A 19,860-nucleotide genomic window follows, 5' to 3' on the forward strand; every position below is an offset into this window, starting at 1 on the left:
ACATTGCTAGCAGCTAAAAGTTACCCTGACTAGGAGAGAGAGTTAACGATTATTTAAGAGGGGCAGAGGAGAAGGAACGAGAATTTCCAAAAGTCAGTCTGGTTTGGTTTCTCCCTTCCTATCCTAAAGTTTTCTACTGAGGAATTCAGCTCTGGCAATGTTTTGAAGAAATATAACTAAATTCCATGTTTTTACAGTGACTTGGAAGAAGATGGCAAAATAAACTAGCAAACCTGAGTGAAGCAGCTGCTAGGGGGAGAAACAACGGAGAGTTTATATTACAAATTGCAGCATTACAGTGTAGACTTCAGAACATTCATTTCATCCCTGGGTTACCGTCACTGCACCTAGGGCTTTTGCAAGGTGAATTACGGGCCCGACCTGGCACCTGTCAAGTGTGGGTGCACCAGGCCCTACCCAGGAAGGACTGTGTTAGCGCGAGGCAGGGTGCGATAGCTAGAGATCTTCCACTCGAACCACAGCAAATTGTTTTAAAAATATTTTATTCTTTAGAAAATACAGTGTTGAAGACAGTGTGTTCTGCTTCTCCTCGGCCCAAGCTCAAATCCACACTGCCGCCCAGCCTGCTCCCCCTCTCCCGCACAGGCTACGTCTGCCACGTGGCTATCGCTGGTTCAGCTGCGCAGCGGCAGCTCTTGTGCACATAAGGCAAAAGCCACTTCTAGCACATGACCTGGCAATTTTATCACCATGACCTACTGGTAAAATCTCCAGAAGCTGACAGAATCTTGCCTAGGGCTGCCCCTGCTGCAGCTGTAAAGACTGATAGCACCACTAGAAAATTTCCCCCTAAAAATCCTTAGTGTAGACAAGCTCACAGTACTAGCGATGTGTGCCGTTTGGGTAGGCACTGGAGGACTCATGGGAACCCTGAGAAATCCCCCATCCTCCTACAGAAGAGGCTCATGTCCAGTTACCCTTAACCATGCAGTTGGCAGCTGAGATAGCCCCCAGATCAAAATCAATTCCATTTGGTGCTGGTTGTACCAAGAATTTCACCATTCAGCAACATCTGGATGGCCTATGTGACACCCAGGACAGACTGGAAACCAGGTCTTCATAGATTTGGCGTCCTCAGGACAGAAACCAACCCGATAGCATCCTAGCAGGAGGAATGAGCACCTCAGCCCATTGCTCCCACACATGCCAGCTCTGAGTTGGCCTGACTAACCCCGAGAATGTTTAAGCTGGTGTAGAAGGGGACTCAGAAGGCCTACAGAGCCGCCCTATGGTAGGGACTGATGGAGCTATTCAGAGGGCAGAGAGTTCATGGAATGAGCTCTGTGGTCCCACTCTCCACCCCATCTGTCTCTCTAGGGAAGGATCAGAGAATGTGACTCCAAGGCTGCTGTGACATCTACACAGTAGCCTAAGGAGCTCAGGACAGTTCCATCAGTGTGCCCTCCCTAAAAAGCAACTTGAGGGCAGAGTGGGGGTAGGTGGTCCTTCCTTCAACTCAAAGGAAATGGGGGTGAGGGAAGGAACTACTGCAGACAGCCCCATTGTGGAAGTGGCAGACAATCTTCAGGCTACATGACTCCTTTAAGTTCCTCAATGAGCCTCCGAAGATCCCAGACACTTTCCATGCCCAAGGCCTGCCAGACATCATTCCCAAACATCTGGTGGTCAGAGTCAACAACTCCACCCCAGGCACAAATTTAGAGGGGGGAGAAAAGTGGCTTCATGGTTACCCCTTCATCCCACATGATTCCAGTTACTCCAGGACCAGAATTTGCCTTAAGCATGGGGTTACTTTATGGAACAAGCAGGGCATGGAGGGGAAGCAGTGACGCTGGCTACGGGCTCTCTCTTCCTTCACTGAAGTTCTGATAGGTCCTATAGCTACATTTGATCTGGACCTTCGCCGTTACTACATGACAATATTTTGCATCAATAGAGCACAACAATGGGATCAAAACTAACTGACAAGCCCAAACAACATAAGGTCTAGATACAGTCTGGGTGATCTAGTTTACATTGTAGACTCTTTTCTAAAATGGATTAACTTTTTTCTAAAATGGGGGAGAGACTTAGGAGACGGACATCAGTGAATAGGTCAACAGCTACCATCACCCCAGATATACTTAGCGCCTACAAGATGACCAGGTCTCCATGTCTTTTCCGGGGATCAAGGGTGGCCAGAAGCATGTAATCCAACACTTCCTAAACACTTCCCATACACTTCCCATGAACCCTCCATGCCCAGAGGAGGATGTGGAGATCAATTCCTCGCTCAGTGAAAGAGACTAATAATCTCCTAACACAGCTGTTCCAGCACTTGCTGTCCTGGCCTACTATAAGCTCCTGAAAAGTGGATTGTGCGCACATTCCTAATGGAATGAGATAACATGAGGCACCAACATGACAAATTAACCCCCTGCCTTGACAGAACACACACAGATCACTTATTCACTGGATCTCACCGTGGCAGAGGGATGCCCTGGCAGGTGTTAGTGTCCCACAGCACAATATAAAACATGGGTGGAATAGGTCCTTGCATGCATAGGATACCCACCCCATATGTGGACCCTTTCACATAACTTTCCCAAAGGTACAGAGCTATGGTACAGATAGGCGGACAGTTCAGCAACATCCAGAAATGTCAGCAATGGCTGTGCAATTAGAACAGGAGCCACAGAAGATGCAACTACATCACTTCACGAGGAAAGCAGGAGTCCAGGTCTGTAAAGCCATTGACCTCTAGAGAGAGGGAGGAAGGGATACTTCTCTCCCTCCCACATGGCTGGATATTTCATGGTTTGGTCACAAGAGAATCCCACTGACTAGTTCCCATCACTCTTGGCAGGAAACACAAGAGTTCTACTGAAAAGCCAGGGAGGTGAAAACCCAGCTCAGACTGGGACCTGTTGGATAGTCTGTGCTTGGGAAGGTGAGTGAGGCCCCTAAGCTAAAATCCCTGGCAATGACTGCCTATGTCTCCTGCCAGGTCAAGACTTACCCCTAACCCACTGACAGGCATCAGGAAAGTCGGCTGCCCCAACGCTGCCATGATCCGCTCCAGGCAGTAAGGCCAGCAGCCAAACTCTTGGGGGCTAAAGGACTGCTGAAAACCTAGCAACAAGGAGACAGATGGGCTGAGCCAGGGGGCTGGTAAAATCCCTTCCTCACCACCTCCCTGTCTTGCGCTGTACACCAAGCCACCACCATTTCCTGCCCGGAAGGGACGAGCTGACTTCAATCCAGACTCTTCCTCCTCAGGGACTGGGACGATCCCTGCTGCAGAAAAATCAACCTGGCTGACAGCTCCTTCAAAAGTTTCCATGGCAGCCAAGAGAACAAAAATAAACAATGGCTTTGAGTCTAATGGAACAGACAGTGTAGAAAGGCCAAGTCCCCTCAGATGTGATACAAACAGACGAATCAGAGGCTGCCTAGGGGGCGGAATGACGTGTGCATTAAATATTGTGACCCACAGGAACAAACATCTACTAGGTGGATTTTCAAAAACTGCAACTCTCCCCCTTTCCCAGCAACTGTCCTGACGCTCTAATATGGCCTGGACAGCACAGCACATGCTCCTTCCTCATCACCACCACAGCTCACCTCACCTTTCCTCATGGGCCACTGCTCTCACCTCTGTCCCTGGGAAACCCTCTTCCTAGACACCTCTTCGCCCAACCTGGTTTACGTGGATCTACAACAGTCTTTTTCAGGCACCAAGCGCTCCCGGTCAGGGTGAACGGACAGCCCTGCTAACCAGAGTGCAGAATGCAACAGATAAACCTGCTGCTGTTAATGTTCCCACAGCCCAGCAAAGCCGCACCGTTAATGATCAGCGTGACCGCGTACTGTAGCCCACAGCTATAAGTGGCTACCCCCTCTACCCTGGTGGATGAGTGCAGTGCTGGAATGAAGGATGGGGATGCAACTGCTGGGCATAACGAAAGGTTAAACCATCGCGTGAGGATGAATGAGGTTATGGGTGGACTGGGATGCACAATGCACACCTGGTTGGCTGTGGGTTGCTACCCTGTGTTCAGAAGTCCCTGTGGCTTTGGACAGTGAATTCAGGACTGAATGAGTGTCAGAGGTTCAGGAGTGGATCTTGGTGGCAGGATGGTAATGCAGCCGTGGGCTGGGAGTGAGGGTCACAAGATACATTCCTGCACCAGTGTGGTACGGTGAGGCAGCCCAGAGCCAGGTACTGGAGATCATGGGTCCAGTGGATCTGCCTGGGTTCAGCTCCACTGGACCCATGATCTAGTGAGGTGGCTGGAGCTGCGAGAGGATCAAAGCCCAGGCAAAGAAGAGCTGCCAGCAGGGGTTGATGGCTCAGGGCTAGCCTCCCTTGTCCTCTCAACTCAGCTGTCATGAAGCAAACCTGAGACAAAGGGAAAACAGCACTTGGTTTAACTGCCTGCCAGAGAATTTCACACATCACAGGTAGGATACAGCTTGAAATGTCTTTAGTAGAGCAGAATCCAGTGCCACAGACCTAGGACAGAGGGTTGCTTCTTCTGGGCTGCTCTGTCAGAAAAACCAATGGATGGAAATGGAGGTGACAAGAGGAGCCTTCATACCTGGATACACAAATCCAAGGCAAATCATGGACTGTGAAACACACAGAACAGCTCTCCGCAAGCCACAGCCTTTCCGCCCACAGGTGAGGAACTGCCTGGCTTTCACTCACCTAGGCAGCATGCCATTGCTCTTGGGGGGTGCTGATCACAGACCACCTGCCCCTTGAGTGCATTCACGCCAAGCCTGCCAGCCTCAGGGTGAAGTTGCCCTACTGTTGTTGGGAATGCCAGGGCAGCGTTCCTGCCCCATGTTCCCCAGATCCCACACACCAGTAGAGCTGCTGGGCCCCTTCCTCAGAGAAGCAGCCGTCTGGCACATATGTACCAGGGCAGAGGCTAGCTGAGGAGACTGTTCCACAGAGGGGAGTTGTCAAGATTTAGGGACTTGGACACAGAGAGCAGAGGTCTGTAGCAACACATTCAAGGCGAGGGGGAAAGCCTTTGGCTTTCACCATCAGATCAATCCCAACCAGGATTTAATTCCAAGGCCGCTGCATAACATGGCTTATTGGTAAGTGAGCCCTTCAAACAGTGCAGGCACCAGGTAAACCAGGTCACAAGGCAGGTCAAGTCACAAGAGCATCAGTTTAAACCTCATTTCAGACTAGAACAACCATTCTGCTCAGGAATTACACAACAAAAGAGCGAGGGGGAAAGAAAATAAGAACACCCACAGACCCCTGCCCCCAGATTCTTTGCCCCCTCCCACTCCCCAAATGAAGCCAGGTGTTCATGATTTTACTAAAGAAGAGGGGGAGGGAAAGCCTTTCTGGGTTCAGTGGGCAGGCTCAGAAGTAGAGACGTGGATCCTGTGGAAACGACCCTTCTGGGTTCCATCGGAAGTTCACAGGCCTGTTCCTGACCCAGCTTCCTGCCCTTTGGGATCTAACTGTCCTCGCCGTTCTCCCCTGGCCCTTTGATCAGTCGCTTCTGTCCCCGTTTCCCCACGGGGCCCCTGGGCTTGGCGAATGCCTGCTTGAAGGCATGCTGCTTGGGGTGGACCTCGTCGTACAGGAACTCCGCAGTCAGCTCGGCTCCGTCGTCAATCTCGATCTGGCACACAAATGGCACAGGGGGGGGGGGGGGGGGATTAACTCCACAACACTGGTTTCTGATGCCCTCGAGCCATTGTGAGGAGAGAACGGGGGCCTTCTCCCCCCTCAGCTCTGAGACAAGAGCCCCTCACCTCTGCACCTTGATGACCCATGGAGGAAAACCAACTCCCTCCTTCCCACTCACAGTGTCCTCTCCACTCCCATCATCTGGCTGGGCTCAGGGAGCTGAGACTTCTTGTTCTTCAGAGCCATATGGCTTCCTGGGGCATCACTGACACAATCGCCATGCTCCAGACAGCCCTTGGCGGGAAGCAGTTACCTTGGCACCATGCCACCAGCCAGCCTCTCCACCATACATTCAAAATGCTTGCTCTGTGGCTGTCCGCGGGACCGTGGCAACGGATATGACAGACAACACCCCTAACACCTACACATCAGTGCAGGTGAACGCTAGTTCAGATTTGCACCCGCTGTGAGGGGATGGCTCAAAGGGCACCAGATCCTCGCAGTGAAAGGCCATGAAAAGCAGGAGGAGGAAGGACAGGGGCAGCCAACAGCCTCACATGGGTGTCAGGCACCAGCTCAGCTAAGAGGCAAGATTTCAGGCCAGACAGAAAACCCATCTCAGACCCCAAAATAAGCCCAACCTCCATTGATTTGATGCTGGTTTTTAAATCAGACATTTGAGATGGGAAGAGACTTATGAAGTCCTCTAGTCCAGTGTTTCTCCCCATCCCTGACATCTCCCTGAGGCAGCAAGCCAGTCTCTGGGATCCAAAAGGCTGAGAAACACTGTTCTAGTCTATCCCTGAGGAAACAGTCCTGCATTGGCCCCTTCAGTACATTCTCCTGTACACTCCCCAGGCCACCCTGAAATGACTCAAGGGATGGGGCTTTCGCTACTTCTCTTAGACGTCGGTAGGACAGAGCCTTTGGATGTTCACCTTAAATGTTCCCTTGCTCAACTCTCAGGTGGGTTCCCTTTGGAACACCCAACAATTTCACTGTCCTCCAGAGAATGGCAGAAAGGTGTGTATCTGCTCTCTCTGTTGTCCAGCTGGGGGGCATGACCTGCTGGCCTAGTGTTAGGGGACAAGGCAGGAAACACAGATTTACCTTCTTTGTAATCTCCAGGGAGAACTCCTGCTCCACAGTGTCGAGCAGCCGGCTCTTGCAGCTGGAGTACAGCATACGCTCCTTAATGCCACACCTGTACCCGGGCATGGAATAGATGAACACTGCAAGAGAGCGAGACAGTCAACATAACCCCAGCCTCAGATGTTGAGGAACATCTGCAAACGGAGATCCAGCAGTGAGAATCCAGCCCTAGATCCCGCCCAGCTCGGCCCTGCATGCCCACAAGAGTGCCACACATGTAGTCCCGTGCCAAGCTCGCTACCATAGACAGGACTGAGACAGCAAACCTACCATGGAGAGGAAACGAGGGGAGGGGGAGAACACACAAAACACCAAGAGAAAGACTCCTGTAGCCAAACAGCTTCCTCCTCCTAGGACTAAACATTCCGGTGCCAGCAACCAGACTGCCCCAGATACATCCTTGGCATTGGCTTCCATAGCACTTCTTCAGTATCAGTGTGGGTCAGGGGTCCTGGTTTAAAGGGGGCTTCTGCTGGCATGCAAGGCGCTGGTGGCAGGTGAGTGGGCAAACGCCCTTCAACGGAAGGGCATGAATGGGAACTGGTTCAAGATCCCCAAACAGCTGAGGGTAAAGAACGGCATGGCGAGAACAAAACATATAGCTATCTGCCTGCCAGGATGACAGCAGGCCAGCAAAGGCATCCGCCTACTGACTCATTCACTGGAATAGCAGTGGCCCGTGCGGAGGGGAAGGTAGGCTTGGCTCCAGCCAGAGATTACACAGGAAAACTGTACTGCACATGTGGGCAGAACATAGAGCAACGCCACATCTGCCCAGGGCAGGGGGGGGACTGGGGTCCGACGCAGGCGTTGTCTCTCCTAGGGGGTACTGGTCGAGAGGGCTGAGCACCGTGCAGAGCTTACCCACAGACTCCAGGTAGTCTCCCTCATGAGAGTGCTTATACAGGAAGAAATGATAGCGAGCGGAGTCCTGGGGGATCCTTCTGGGGAGGTCTGCTAGCTCCGTGGCATTGGTATGGACCAGGTCAATAGTCTCCCGCTCAAGATCCAGTTTCTGGTTAAAGGGGAGAAGGGGAAGGGAGAAAGAGTTCAGAGTAAAACACTGAAATCAACGCTCAGAGGCTCAGCAGACTCAAGGAGAGCCTGGGGGCCGGGGCAGGAGTTGGGGGAACTGAAAAAAGTGTAAGGGAGATGGCCACTGCCTCCTTACCAGCTGGATGTAATTGATTTTCTTCTGCTTTAACAACTGGATGGCCTGCTGCGCATCAGCCTGCAGTGGGAAAGCCAGGCCCTGCAGAGTCTGATGTTTACTCTCCACACTGATCTCGGTCTTCACCTGGGAACAGAGACCCCAACGTCAGACTCGACCGAGACGAAGCCAGCAAGCAGGAGGAGAGGGGTTGGATAAAGGGAACAAAAAAAACCAAACACAAACTGCTACTCTAACCCAGCCAGGATGGGTCACTCACAGCTCACTGAGCAACAGGATCTCCCGGGGAGCCCTCGCCAGGAGAGCAGCGCCTGCCAGGATGGCATGCCCACTGAGCACCAGTGCATGCAAAACCAGCTGCAGTGCTTTCCAGGCTGATCAAAGCTGATTGATTCCAGCAGGGGGAACACCCTTTGCTTTGCCTCATTGAGAACATTGACCCCAGGAAGAAGGGTCATGGCCTAGCTGGCCAGTGCATGTTGTGTGAGAAACCAGCCCCAGAGAACATAGGGGGCCAGGGCTGCAGTGAGGAGTGATTCTGAGCAGCACACGGACACCCAGTCAGCAGAAGCACTCCAGAATCCTTGCAACTGACCAAGAGACTGTACACTCCCATCCCGGACACACGGCGTCCCCCTGTCGTGGCCCCTGGAGGCTGCACTATTGCAATATGCTGCCCCTGGGGAGGGCCCTGAAGGCCACCTGGAAACAACAGTCCCACCTGCTTAGTGCAGCAAACCATCCGGGCATCACACCAACTCTGCCGGACCAGGTACAAGTCAGTGTGCTGCTGATCTCTCAGGCCCTAAAAGGACACGAGGCACTCAGCCCCTGTGGCAACTATATTCAACGGGGACAAGGAAACTCCTTCCCACTGGTGCCTTCCCACAGGGCACTCTCCGAAGAGGGCCCTCCGCGATGGGATTCACCACCGATGGAGATCATGTTGAGCCTGGGGCTTGCCACCATCAACAAGAAGCAAGACAGGCCACTTTCAACACCTCTCCTCTTAAGGTCAAGGGGGTGACCCCGCTAAGGGCTTGAGGAACTAATCTCAGAGATTGCACCAGTAAGGAAGCTGCTGAGAAGCAAAGGGAGAAGGGATAGAAGATTTCCTCTTCCCCAACCTTAGGATTCACAAGAACGTTAAAGCTAAGCAAGCAACTCAGACACCACCATCACAAGCACCTTAAGACATACCATGTAATAAAGTAGGTGGGTTATTGACCTAGAAACCCCTCATGTCCCTCATTCTCATTTGAACTTCTTCAGAATTCAGTAGCACCAGCCTGTCGCCCAGGATCTTGAGAGAGGCAGGAGAGATTCCAAGCCTGCTGCACCCTTCAAACCGATACATTTACATGGACATACAGGGGAGAGTCCTAGTGAAAAGTCACAGATGCCACAATGCCAACAAAATTCAATAGTCATCTAACTTCACTAAAATTCTCAGTTTTCTAATAAAAATACAGCTGTCAGACAGCCAACACTAAATCAAAACACCAGGCACTGGGCTGCTTATCACAATGGAAATTTAAGACTTCCCAAGGCAGGGGGATTCTTTGGTCTCAAGCAGCCCTGCTGTTCATTCTGGAGGGCTGGTTCAGAGATTTACGTGGCGATGTGAAGTGAGAGGCAAGGACCACAGAGAATCTACTCTGAATTCCACCCGGGGAGAACCATCTTCCCACAGACTTTCCAGTGCAACTTATTTACGTGGGCTGCTGTGTTCAGAGAAAGGTCTCAATGATGAATTTTCCCCACAGCTAATCCCTGCCTACGTGGATGAGCGGTGAGGAAAGTTTTCACTGGGGGAGATGCCCTCAGTTCATCATTGCTCATGGCTGGTTATAAATAACTGGGTGCATGAGAGAGACAATCAAGCACACGGGATTCTGCAGCTGTCATTGGGGAAACTTCAAATGAAACAGGAATGGGAAGTGACTGTGGTATATTCTTGCTCAAACTGTATTTCCATTCTCTAGCATTTGGGGGGTTATGGTCCATATTTCTCAGCCACAAAAAACCCTTGTTGCACAATGGCTTTAGCCAGTTTTGCCATGCAAGGACATCTTCAATAGAGCTCTGAGGAGAATCTGCTTAGGGTCTCATGAGACGGCAACATCCTCGGTTGCCGGGTCCTCTACTGCCATCCCAGGACTTGCTCTGCAACTCTCCAGCTTTGTTCTGTGCTTGTACAGCACCCAGCACAATGTGGTCCTGGGGTTCCCAGGCGCTACTGCAATAAATAATCTCTCCTCCAAATTTTGGTGTTTTATGACATAGCAAGATTTTGCTTGCGATTTTTCATTCTCAATACAGGCTTCCAATGAACAATCGACTGTGATGTTTGTGCACCATTAGTTCTGGATAAAATAAGTGGATCCCCCATCCCCCACTGAGAATGCCACAGGTGATAGTGAAAATCTCTCAGAGCAAGCCCTGGAAAGTGGAGGTAAGCAGCAGGCACATGGCCCCTTATGTTAAAGTCTTACAGCGGACCACCCTAACAAGGAATACTCTGCATCAACAAATCCACTCTCCAGTGCACCCAAATCCACTTCAAGGGGGGAAGGGGAGGAAGCAAAGGAATCACAGATTTTTCCATTGGAAATTCAACTCCCTCCCTCCCCCCCCGCCACCAGGTAGCTTACTCTTCACATCTCTCTCAGCAGTGTGAGAGGCGCTGCTCAGAGTACAGCTTCCGTGTGCAAGTGTTTGAAAAGAAGAGACAAAAATGCCACTCAGGAGAGGAGGTGAAGAATGAGAGAAGAAAGAATCCCTCAGACACAGCTCAAAGCACAACACAACACAGCATACCTCCTCAGGGCTGGGGAATTCTACCAGCGCGGGGCAGCACCAACAGCCCACTACTATCTGTCACATGGAATACAGGGAGACGGAGCCACGTCAGTGACAGAGAAGGCAGAGGAGAGAATGGCTCTCTGAAAAGCCTCACACGCGCTTCAGCTCAGTGACTAGAGGCTGCTAAGCACCGAGAATACCGAATGTGCTCTGAAAGCCATGTTGGAAAGGCTGCCTCCCATTGGGGCGCAAGGGCTGTTCCACTCTAGCTGGCCCTGGTTGTACAGTGGTTTCCATTGTGACTCCCAGATTCAGCTGCTAGCAGCTTTCTGAAAACACCCATCTTTCAGGCTCAGGCTCTGCTTCCAGGGGAAGGTATTTTACTTGAGCAAAGATGGTTCAGCCATTTCTGAGTGAGGAAAAAATCACTCCGCACTTTCCCTTAATAAACAATGACTTTTTAAAATAAGTGACAGTACAGCCAAAATGGCTTCGAGCCGACGGATGAAAAGCACCAAGGAAACAGTCACCTCTGCGTACCAGCGCACAGCCAGACCTCACAGGGACATGGGTTTGATGTGGTGGAGTTATCCACATTTGCAAATTGCATACTGAGCAGTCAGAGTGACTTTTGTGTGTGCTAATCTCTACAGCGCTGCAAACCAGCGAGACTGTGTGTGCCACAATCTATTACTGATAACCCCGGTAAGCACTTTTCAGCCGTCGTGCTTTATACAAGGGAGGCAAGTAGCATTACCCTTTTTATACAGACGGGGAAACTAAGGCATTCGAGAGATTAAGTGACTTGCCCGCGGCCACCCAAGGTGAGGGACAGAGCAGGAACTAGCGCTCAGGTCTGTCAGACACACACGGAATGTACTCCCTGAATCACCCAGAAGTGACCAGGAGCCCTTCACAAATGGGAGTATCTGTAAAGGATACCCTCTCCCCTTGCTTTCCACCCCAAACGTGGCCCCCTTGGGAAAACGTGCACAGCAGGGCTGGAAGCATGGAGATCCCACTTCTTCCTGCCCTAAAGTGATTCTCTGGCCTTCACAACCCTTATTCAGTGACACCTCAGAGAAAGAGGGACAGGTGCAAAGAAGAGCTACCAGGATGATCAGGGGAATGGTGGGCCTATCCTACAAGAGGAGAGCTTGGCTCCCTCAGGCTAGCAAAAAGACGACTGAGGCAATATTGCTGCTTTCTATAAATACATCGGGGTAAATATCAGGGAGGGTGAAGAGCTATTTAAACTAAAGGACAAAGTTGGCACAAGAACAAATGGATATTAACTGGCCATCAGCAAACTCAGGCTGGAAGTTAGAACATTTATAACCATGAGGGGGGTGAGGTTCAACAGCCCTGCAGCTCACTTCTGGTTTATGTCTTATGGTCCTAAAAGCTCATGCTTCAGAACTTCAGCAGGAGGGATCAGACTAACCCACTCCACCCTGTATATTCGGTTTGTTTTTTATATCTCCTTCCTCTGAAGCATCAGGGATGGCCATGGCTGGAGAGGAAGGCCAGGGGGGCCAGGGCTCTGAGGTGAACAAAAGGATTCTGTGTCTCAGGTGCTGGACTGGCTGGTTCTTGCCCACATGCTCAGTGTCTAACTGATGGCTACATGTGGGGTTGGGAAGGAATTTCCCCCCGCGTCAGATTGGCAGTGACCTTGGGCGTCTTTCCCCTTTGCAGGTCAGTTGCCAGGATTATCGGAGTATAACTCATTTCATTGTCTCCCTGCTGCAGCAGGGGCCTTGGGCACTGGTGGACTTTGGTCCCTCCTATTCTCTGCCTGTGGAATACAACCATCTAGTCTCCTGCGGGCTGCAATATTTTTGTCTAATTTGGGTTGCCGGGTTTAGTATGCAGGTGGCTGGGTGGTGTTTAATGGCCTGTGAGATGCAGGTGGTCAGACTAGATGCTTTGGCAATCCTTTTGGGCTTAAACTCTGACACCCCAAGGGTAGGAGGTAGCAAATATGACCATGAAGTGATTTGCCCAGGGGTGGCTTAGCAGCTCATTCCCTACAGAAAATAATCCTAAAGGACTTGGGAGCATGGGACTGAGTAAAGCAGGCACAAGAGGAGACTCCAGAGCAAGACAGAGGCATGGGGAGAATGTGCAAAATATCCAGAGGCCAGCCTACCATCTCAGTGCTAGAGTCCTGCAAGCAGGAGTCCTGGGAGCATGGGGAGAGGAGAAATCAGTTCAGCAACTCAGAGGAAAACAGAAGGGTAGCTCCCATACATTTCTCAAACAAACAAAGAGGGTGGAGAACACTGACTAAGGAAGGGGGGTGTCTGGACAAAGTATGGCACACAGAGGAGAGTGTTTTAAAGGAGAGGAGGGGAATGGACACACCAGAGGAGAGAGGCCTACCACGTCACTGCTGGAGGCCAGGGAGCGCAGATCCTGGGAGCACAACAACAAAAAAAAGCACAAGGAAAACATCAGTGCCAAGCAACCCACCTCCAGAAGGGAGAATACATTCACACCTGCTAATGGGATTCTGCATGGGTGGGATGGGGGCTGACAGAGCTAACGCAGAGGGAGGTGGAGGATGAAGATGACTAGAAGAGGACTCTGGACACCTTCAGCAACTCTTTGTTGTGGCCTGCTCGGCTCTTCAGTCACCACTGACCCCTCACACGTTTTGGATGATTCTCTCTAGAGCAGTGGATCCCAAATTGCAGACCATGGCCCAGCTGTGGTCCAGAGCACCTCACAGTGCTCGGAAGAATTAATGAAAGCCAAGAAGTAGGAGACTGGGGAGTCAGAAGGGGAGGTGGATCCATACAAGGATCTCTCTTCTGAAAAAATAATGTTCCAGAAGCAGTGATCTAGAGGCCTTGAAGAATCAAAGACCAAACATACCTCAGCACCACAGAGGGCAGATGGCCTTTAGGCCAGGGCTGAGATTTGTTTAGCGGAGCAATGTTAGGTGCTCCATAAATAAATATTGTTGGGGGTCTGAGTACCATCTCCTGCCCAGATCGACGCTCACACAAAAGGGCATCTGAGTACCATCTCCACAGGCAGGACTGGCATGAAGAGAGAGCGAAGGCTTCAGCATAAGCTGTAGAAATCGGTATTAAAATTGTAATGCCCTTCAATTAATTGGTCCAGCGCTCTCTCAAGAGCTACCCAGAGTAACACCACCTGAGACCTAGATCTAGCTACATTAGAATGGGATGAATATCTAATCCAGGACATCAACACCCCACAAACGTTGCCACCAGCTAGCTCTTTCGCTACTAACTTCAAACAAAGGCTTGAGGTATGTGTTGTAACAAACTGTCTAGTGTGTGCATATCACTGCCCCCTACTGAACGGCATGGGCACTGACTGATTGTGTTTCATAGGCTCTACCATGCTAAAAGAGAAACGTCACAGGAACAGCGCATCAAGTGGCCATTGCGTATGGCAAATTGGCAGCTTCAGTGGCCATGGATGTTACAATATTACAGAACCTAAGAAACTTTCAGGTTCCAGCCATTAACTCAAAAGTGTTGAGCTGAAATTTTCCATCGCTGGTCTCTGCCTGAAGGTGAGAGAGTTGCAACAAAATTTTATCAAGAGATTTTGAGTGGCGGGAAAAGAAATACACTTCTCCGTTTAAAAATATTCCAAAATAAAAATAAATAAATTAAATTAAATTAAATTAAAAAACCCCACACTTTTAGACAGGGCTACAGGACAAATGTCTGAAGTTTGAGTTCTATGACCATGCCACATTTCATGGAGCTAGTCCTTAGCTTAGTTAAAAATGGTTTGAATTTAACCACTATATTAGTGTTTGAAAATTAACAGCATGTTAGGTAAGGTGCTTAATTCTAGATGGGCGCACTTCAAACAGATTCAGTGAAGTTAGGGAAGTGGGCATGTTGATTCAAAGAGCATACATGCTTGTCTGGCAAAACTAACTAGAAGAGCTGTAAGCTGCAGAAAGCAAATCGGAGTAGAAAAAGGAATTCCCTAGCACAATGCCTCCAGATTCTAATTTTCCCTTAAAATGCCTAGGAAATTAAATGAAGGTGAAGGGGATCAACATTAATGCAACAGTAAGGCTGAAAGATTGAGTGCTCAAACGTCAGCAAATCCCAAAAGGTTTAAGGTTGCTCTGGCAACATTAAATATGTCACATACCATAATCGCAGTATTCTCTCCTCCTTTCCCTTAATAGATTAAGGCTTACATTTAACATCTATAGACACCATTAAACATATAGGATGTGCAGTAAGGCAGAGTTAACTTTATATTTTGGAATTCCTGATGACTTGGAGTCTTTGCATCAATGCCGCAAAGTTTGCAAGATCAATAGTTTTTGCATTTAATTATCAGTTGATTAGATCCATTCCCAACTAAGGCAGCCCTGGCTGGTTCTGAACCCATACACAAAACCAGTATTCCAGAGAGACACTGGCTATGGCTTCATTTAAAAAAAAAAAAAGAAAACAACCACAGATGTGGGGTTTTAAACCACATGATAACAAATGTGTTAGCTACTGCACTGTAAAACTGTAGTGGAAACACAAGGCACCTGTAGTTTTTACCATGAGGAAGCCAGATGAGACTAACCCTACACCCCTGACCTGTGGTTCATCTAACCTAGCTACCTCACTGTAAAAACTACAACACACCTTTTTTTGACAGTGAAAACCAGACCTCCATGTACCTATTCTCTACCGCAATGCACAGTAACGGACGGTTGTGCTCTAATAAATCAAACAGCTCATCCTCACTGCTTCACCTTCTACATTCAGACCCCAACTGGGTTTGCCTTGTTCCCACCGCTCTTAAGCAATTTTTATTGCTTATGGGATACCACAGATGCCTCAGATTCCAGGTCTATTACAACAGCAGAGAGTGCAGGATTCCCATCCTGAACAGATGGGATGTATGCTGACTCTTGCCACAGACCTATCAGCAGATCCATTAGCAAACAGCTGTAATCTTTGCTTCCTGCATGTCCCAGATATAGTTTGACCCAAGCTGAAGGCCACTGCATGGTAGTTCAAACTCTCTAAAACTGAAATCGTATTTTCTGACTGTGTAAGCGGTGTTCAAATCCCCAAATGTTTTCACTTTTTTTAGTCTCCCCATTGCATTTAAAGAGCAACCTAATAGCAGCTTCTTATGGACAAAAAGGAAATTATCTGTTTCCATGTATTTCACATGAGCAGCAGCAGTCATGTAAGATGCATGGAAACATTCTCGAGGTCTTACACCATATAAGAAGTTTCCCATGCTTTCTGCAAGCCAAACATGCACAGAACTCATCCTGTCAACATGAAACCCATGGATATTTCGCTTCCTATGAATTCTAAAAAGCACATTATCATCTACGTTTCTCATATCTTTTTGCCTACATCCTCTTCTGGGCTGTGTGCTTTACGCTTTCTCAGCCTGAAGGCTTCAGTCTTACCTTCTGCTGATTCAGCCAGATGGGGTTTTTATTAATCCCCGCACCCTGCAGAATGGTTTGATGTGTTCCAGACATTTTTTACATGGATAGTCTTGTATAGACAAGTTTTGCAGAAATGTGTTTTAAAATAGCATGTAAATTGAGTGCTGATTTGAAAGTTAACACGTCTGGCCCTAGCAGCAAGAGAATCAAACTGTAGTTTATCCAACTGGAAAGCCTACTCTGGCTTGGGCAGCAAACTATACTATCGCTTGCCTTTCTGATGAGAGAACGGTCATTGAACTACCTGAGAAGCCCTCATCTCTCCCCTCTGCTGTCACCAGAGCTCTATCAAAGCACTAACACATTCAACTGAGGCTCAGCCTCTGTCTTGTTCATCTGTTCTATGTCCCAGGGCATTATTTCTGTGGCTGACATCAGCTAGACCCCTCCCCCTTCCCTTTGACCAGCAGCCGGGTTGCTTTGCTCACTCCCTTCACCTGCCATTGCCTTTGGAGAGATTCTGTTCTCTTCGCTCAGCAGCTTGGGCCCAGGACTTTCCCGCCTGAACCAATGAACCAGAGTAATGCATGACACTGCTGATGCTGGTTTGAAATTATTTCAGTGATGTAGGAGGATTTATGAACAGGTTAGGTCCCAGAGGGCTGGAGAAGGGCAAACAAACTACCTATCTTTAAAAATGGGAACAAAGAGGACTTGGGGAATTACAGACCATAGGCTTAACTTTGGTACCTGGAAAGATACTGGAACAAGTTATTAATCCATTTGCAATCACCTACAGGATAACAGGGTGATAAGGAATAGCCAGCACGGATTTGTCAAGAACAAATCATGCCAAACCAACCTAGTTTACTTCTTTGACAGGGGAGCTTGTGGGTGGGAGGCGAAGCAGTAGACATGATGTATCATGCTTTTAGTAAGGCCTCTGACACAATCCCACATGACATTCTCATAAGCAAATTAGAGAAATGCAGGCTAGATGAAATTACTATTAGGTGGGTGCACAACTAATTGAAAGACCAAACTCAGACCAACAGTTCACTGTCAAACTGGGAGGACATATCCAGTGGGGTGAGACAGGGTTCAGGCTTGAGTTCAGAACTATTTGATATTTCATTAATGACTTGGATAATGGAGTGGAGCATACGCTCAGAACATTTGCAGACCAAGCTGGGAGGGGTTGCTAGCACCTTGGAAGACAGGACTAGAATTCAAAATTGGTCTGAAATCAACAAGTTGTAATTCATTAAAGACAAGTGCAAAGCACTTCCCCTAGGAAGGAAAAATCAAACACACAACTACAAAAAGGGAATAACTGGCTAGACAGTAGTACTGCTGCAAAGGATCTGGGGGGTCTGAGAGGAACATAAATTGAATATGAATCAGCAATGTGATGTAGTTGTGAAAAGGCTAATATTCTGGGGTGTATTAACAGGAGTATTGTATGTAAGACATGGGAGGTAATTACCCTGCTCTACTCAGCACTGGTTAGGCGTCAGCTACAGTACTGTGTCCAGTTCTGGGTGCCACGCTTTACGAAAGAGGCAGACAACTTGCAGAGAGTCCAGAAAGTAGCAACAAAAATGATTAAAGGTTGAGAAAACTTGCCTATGAGGAAAGAGGGGGGGTGGGAAATGGGCATGTTTAGTCATGAGAAAACAAGACTTGAGGGGACTTGATAATAGTCTTCAAATATGGTTTAAATATCCTCTTATAAAGAGGATGGTGAACAATTGTTCTCTGTATCTAGGTGATGGTAGGACAAGAAGTAACTGGCTTACTTCTTTGCTTCTGGGCAAGCAAAAGTGGATAGGAGCCTGGGAGGCAGTGACCACGAGATGGTTGAGTTCAGGATCCTGACACAGGGAAGAAAGGAGAGCAGCACAATACGGACCCTGGACTTCAGAAAAGCAGACCGACTCCCTCAGGGAACTGATGGGCAAGATTCCCTGGGAGAATAACATGAGGGGGAAAGGAGTCCAGGAGAGCTGGCTGTATTTTAAAGGATCCTTATTGAGGTTACAGGGACAAACCATCCCGATGTGTAGAAAGAATAGTAAATATGGCAGGCGACCAGCTTGCCTTAACAGTGAAATCCTTGCTGATCTTGAACACAAAAAAGAAGCTTACAAAAAGTGGCAGATTGGACAAATGACCAGGGAAGAGTATAAAAATATTGCTCGGGCATGCAGGAGTGAAATCAGGAAGGCCAAATCACACCTGGAGTTGCAGCTAGCAAGAGATGTTAAGAGTAACTAGAAGGGTTTCTTCAAGTATGTTAGCAACAAGAAGAAAGGCAAGGAAAGTGTGGGCCCCTTATTGAATGAGGGAGGCAATCTAGTGACAGGGGAGGTGGAAAAAGCTAATGTACTCAATGCTTTTTTCACCTCTGTCTTCACAAACAAGGTCAGCTCCCAGACTACTGCACTGGGCAGCACAGCATGGGGAGCAGGTGACCAGCCCTCTGTGGAGAAAGAAGTGGTTCGGGACTATTTAGAAAAGCTGGATGAGCACAAGTCCATGGGGCCGGATGCGCTGCATCCGAGAGTGCTAAAGGAGTTGGTGGATGTGACTGCAGAGCCATTGGCCATTATCTTTGAAAACTCATGGCGATCAGGGGAAGTCCCGGACAACTGGAAAAAGGCTAATATAGTGCCCATCTTTAAAAAAGGGAATGAGGATGGCCCTGGGAACTACAGGCCAGTTAGCCTCACCTCAGTCCCTGGAAAAATCATGGAGCAGGTCCTCAAGGAATCAATTCTGAAGCACTTAGAGGAGAGGAAAGTGATTAGGAACAGACAGCATGGATTCACCAAGGGCAAGTCATGCCTGACTAATTTAATTGCCTTCTATGATGAGATAACTGGCTCTGTGGATGAGGGGAAAGCAGTGGATGTGTTGTTCCTTGACTTTAGCAAAGCTTTTGACACGGTCTCCCACAGTATTCTTGCCAGCAAATTAAAGAAGTATGGGCTGGATGAATGGACTATAAGGTGGGTAGAAAGTTGACTAGATTGTCGGGCTCAACGGGTAGTGATCAATGGCTCCATGTCTAGTTGGCAGCTGGTATCAAGTGGAGTGCCCCAAGGGTCGGTCCTGGGGCTGGTTTTGTTCAATATCTTCATAAATGATCTGGAGGATGGTGTGGATTGCACCCTCAGCAAGTTTGCAGATGACACTAAACTGGGAGGAGAGGTAGATACGCTGGAGGGTAGGGATAGGATACAGAGGGACCTAGACAAATTGGAGGATTGGGCCAAAAGAAATCTGATGAGGTTCAACAAGGACAAGTGCAGAGTCCTGCACTTAGGACGGAAGAATCCCATGCACTGCTACAGACTAGGGACCGAATGGCTCGGCAGCAGTTCTGCAGAAAAGGACCTAGGGGTTACAGTGGACGAGAAGCTGGATATGAGTCAACAGTGTGCCCTTGTTGCCAAGAAGGCCAATGGCATTTTGGGATGTATATGTAGGGGCATTGCCAGCAGATAGAGGGACGTGATCGTTCCCCTCTATTCGACATTGGTGAGGTCTCACCTGGAGTACTGTGTCCAGTTTTGGGCCCCACACTACAAGAAGGATGTAGAAAAATTAGAAAGAGTCCAGCGGAGGGCAACAAAAATGATTAGGGGACTGGAACACATGAGTTATGAGGAGAGGATGAAGGAACTGGGATTG

The 19,860-nt window shown here is 48.9% G+C and overlaps 1 protein-coding gene across 2 annotated transcripts in view; it reads right to left on the minus strand.

The window, feature by feature from the left end:
* Positions 1–486: 486 nt before the first annotated feature.
* Positions 487–19,860, minus strand: part of TWF2 (twinfilin actin binding protein 2) — a 74,863-nt gene continuing 55,489 nt past the window's right edge. For both annotated transcript variants that reach the window (XM_075130606.1, XM_048856741.2), the window contains exons 6-9: positions 7,947–8,072; positions 7,640–7,790; positions 6,734–6,855; positions 487–5,615 (exon numbers count right to left, since the gene is read on the minus strand). In XM_075130606.1, coding sequence (XP_074986707.1) covers positions 5,448–5,615; positions 6,734–6,855; positions 7,640–7,790; positions 7,947–8,072 — 567 coding nt within the window. In that variant the 3' untranslated portion in view covers positions 487–5,447. The remainder of the gene's footprint in view (positions 5,616–6,733; positions 6,856–7,639; positions 7,791–7,946; positions 8,073–19,860) is intronic.

This window comes from Caretta caretta, chromosome 7, assembly GCF_965140235.1.
Source record: "Caretta caretta isolate rCarCar2 chromosome 7, rCarCar1.hap1, whole genome shotgun sequence".
Lineage (NCBI taxonomy): Eukaryota > Metazoa > Chordata > Testudines > Cheloniidae > Caretta > Caretta caretta.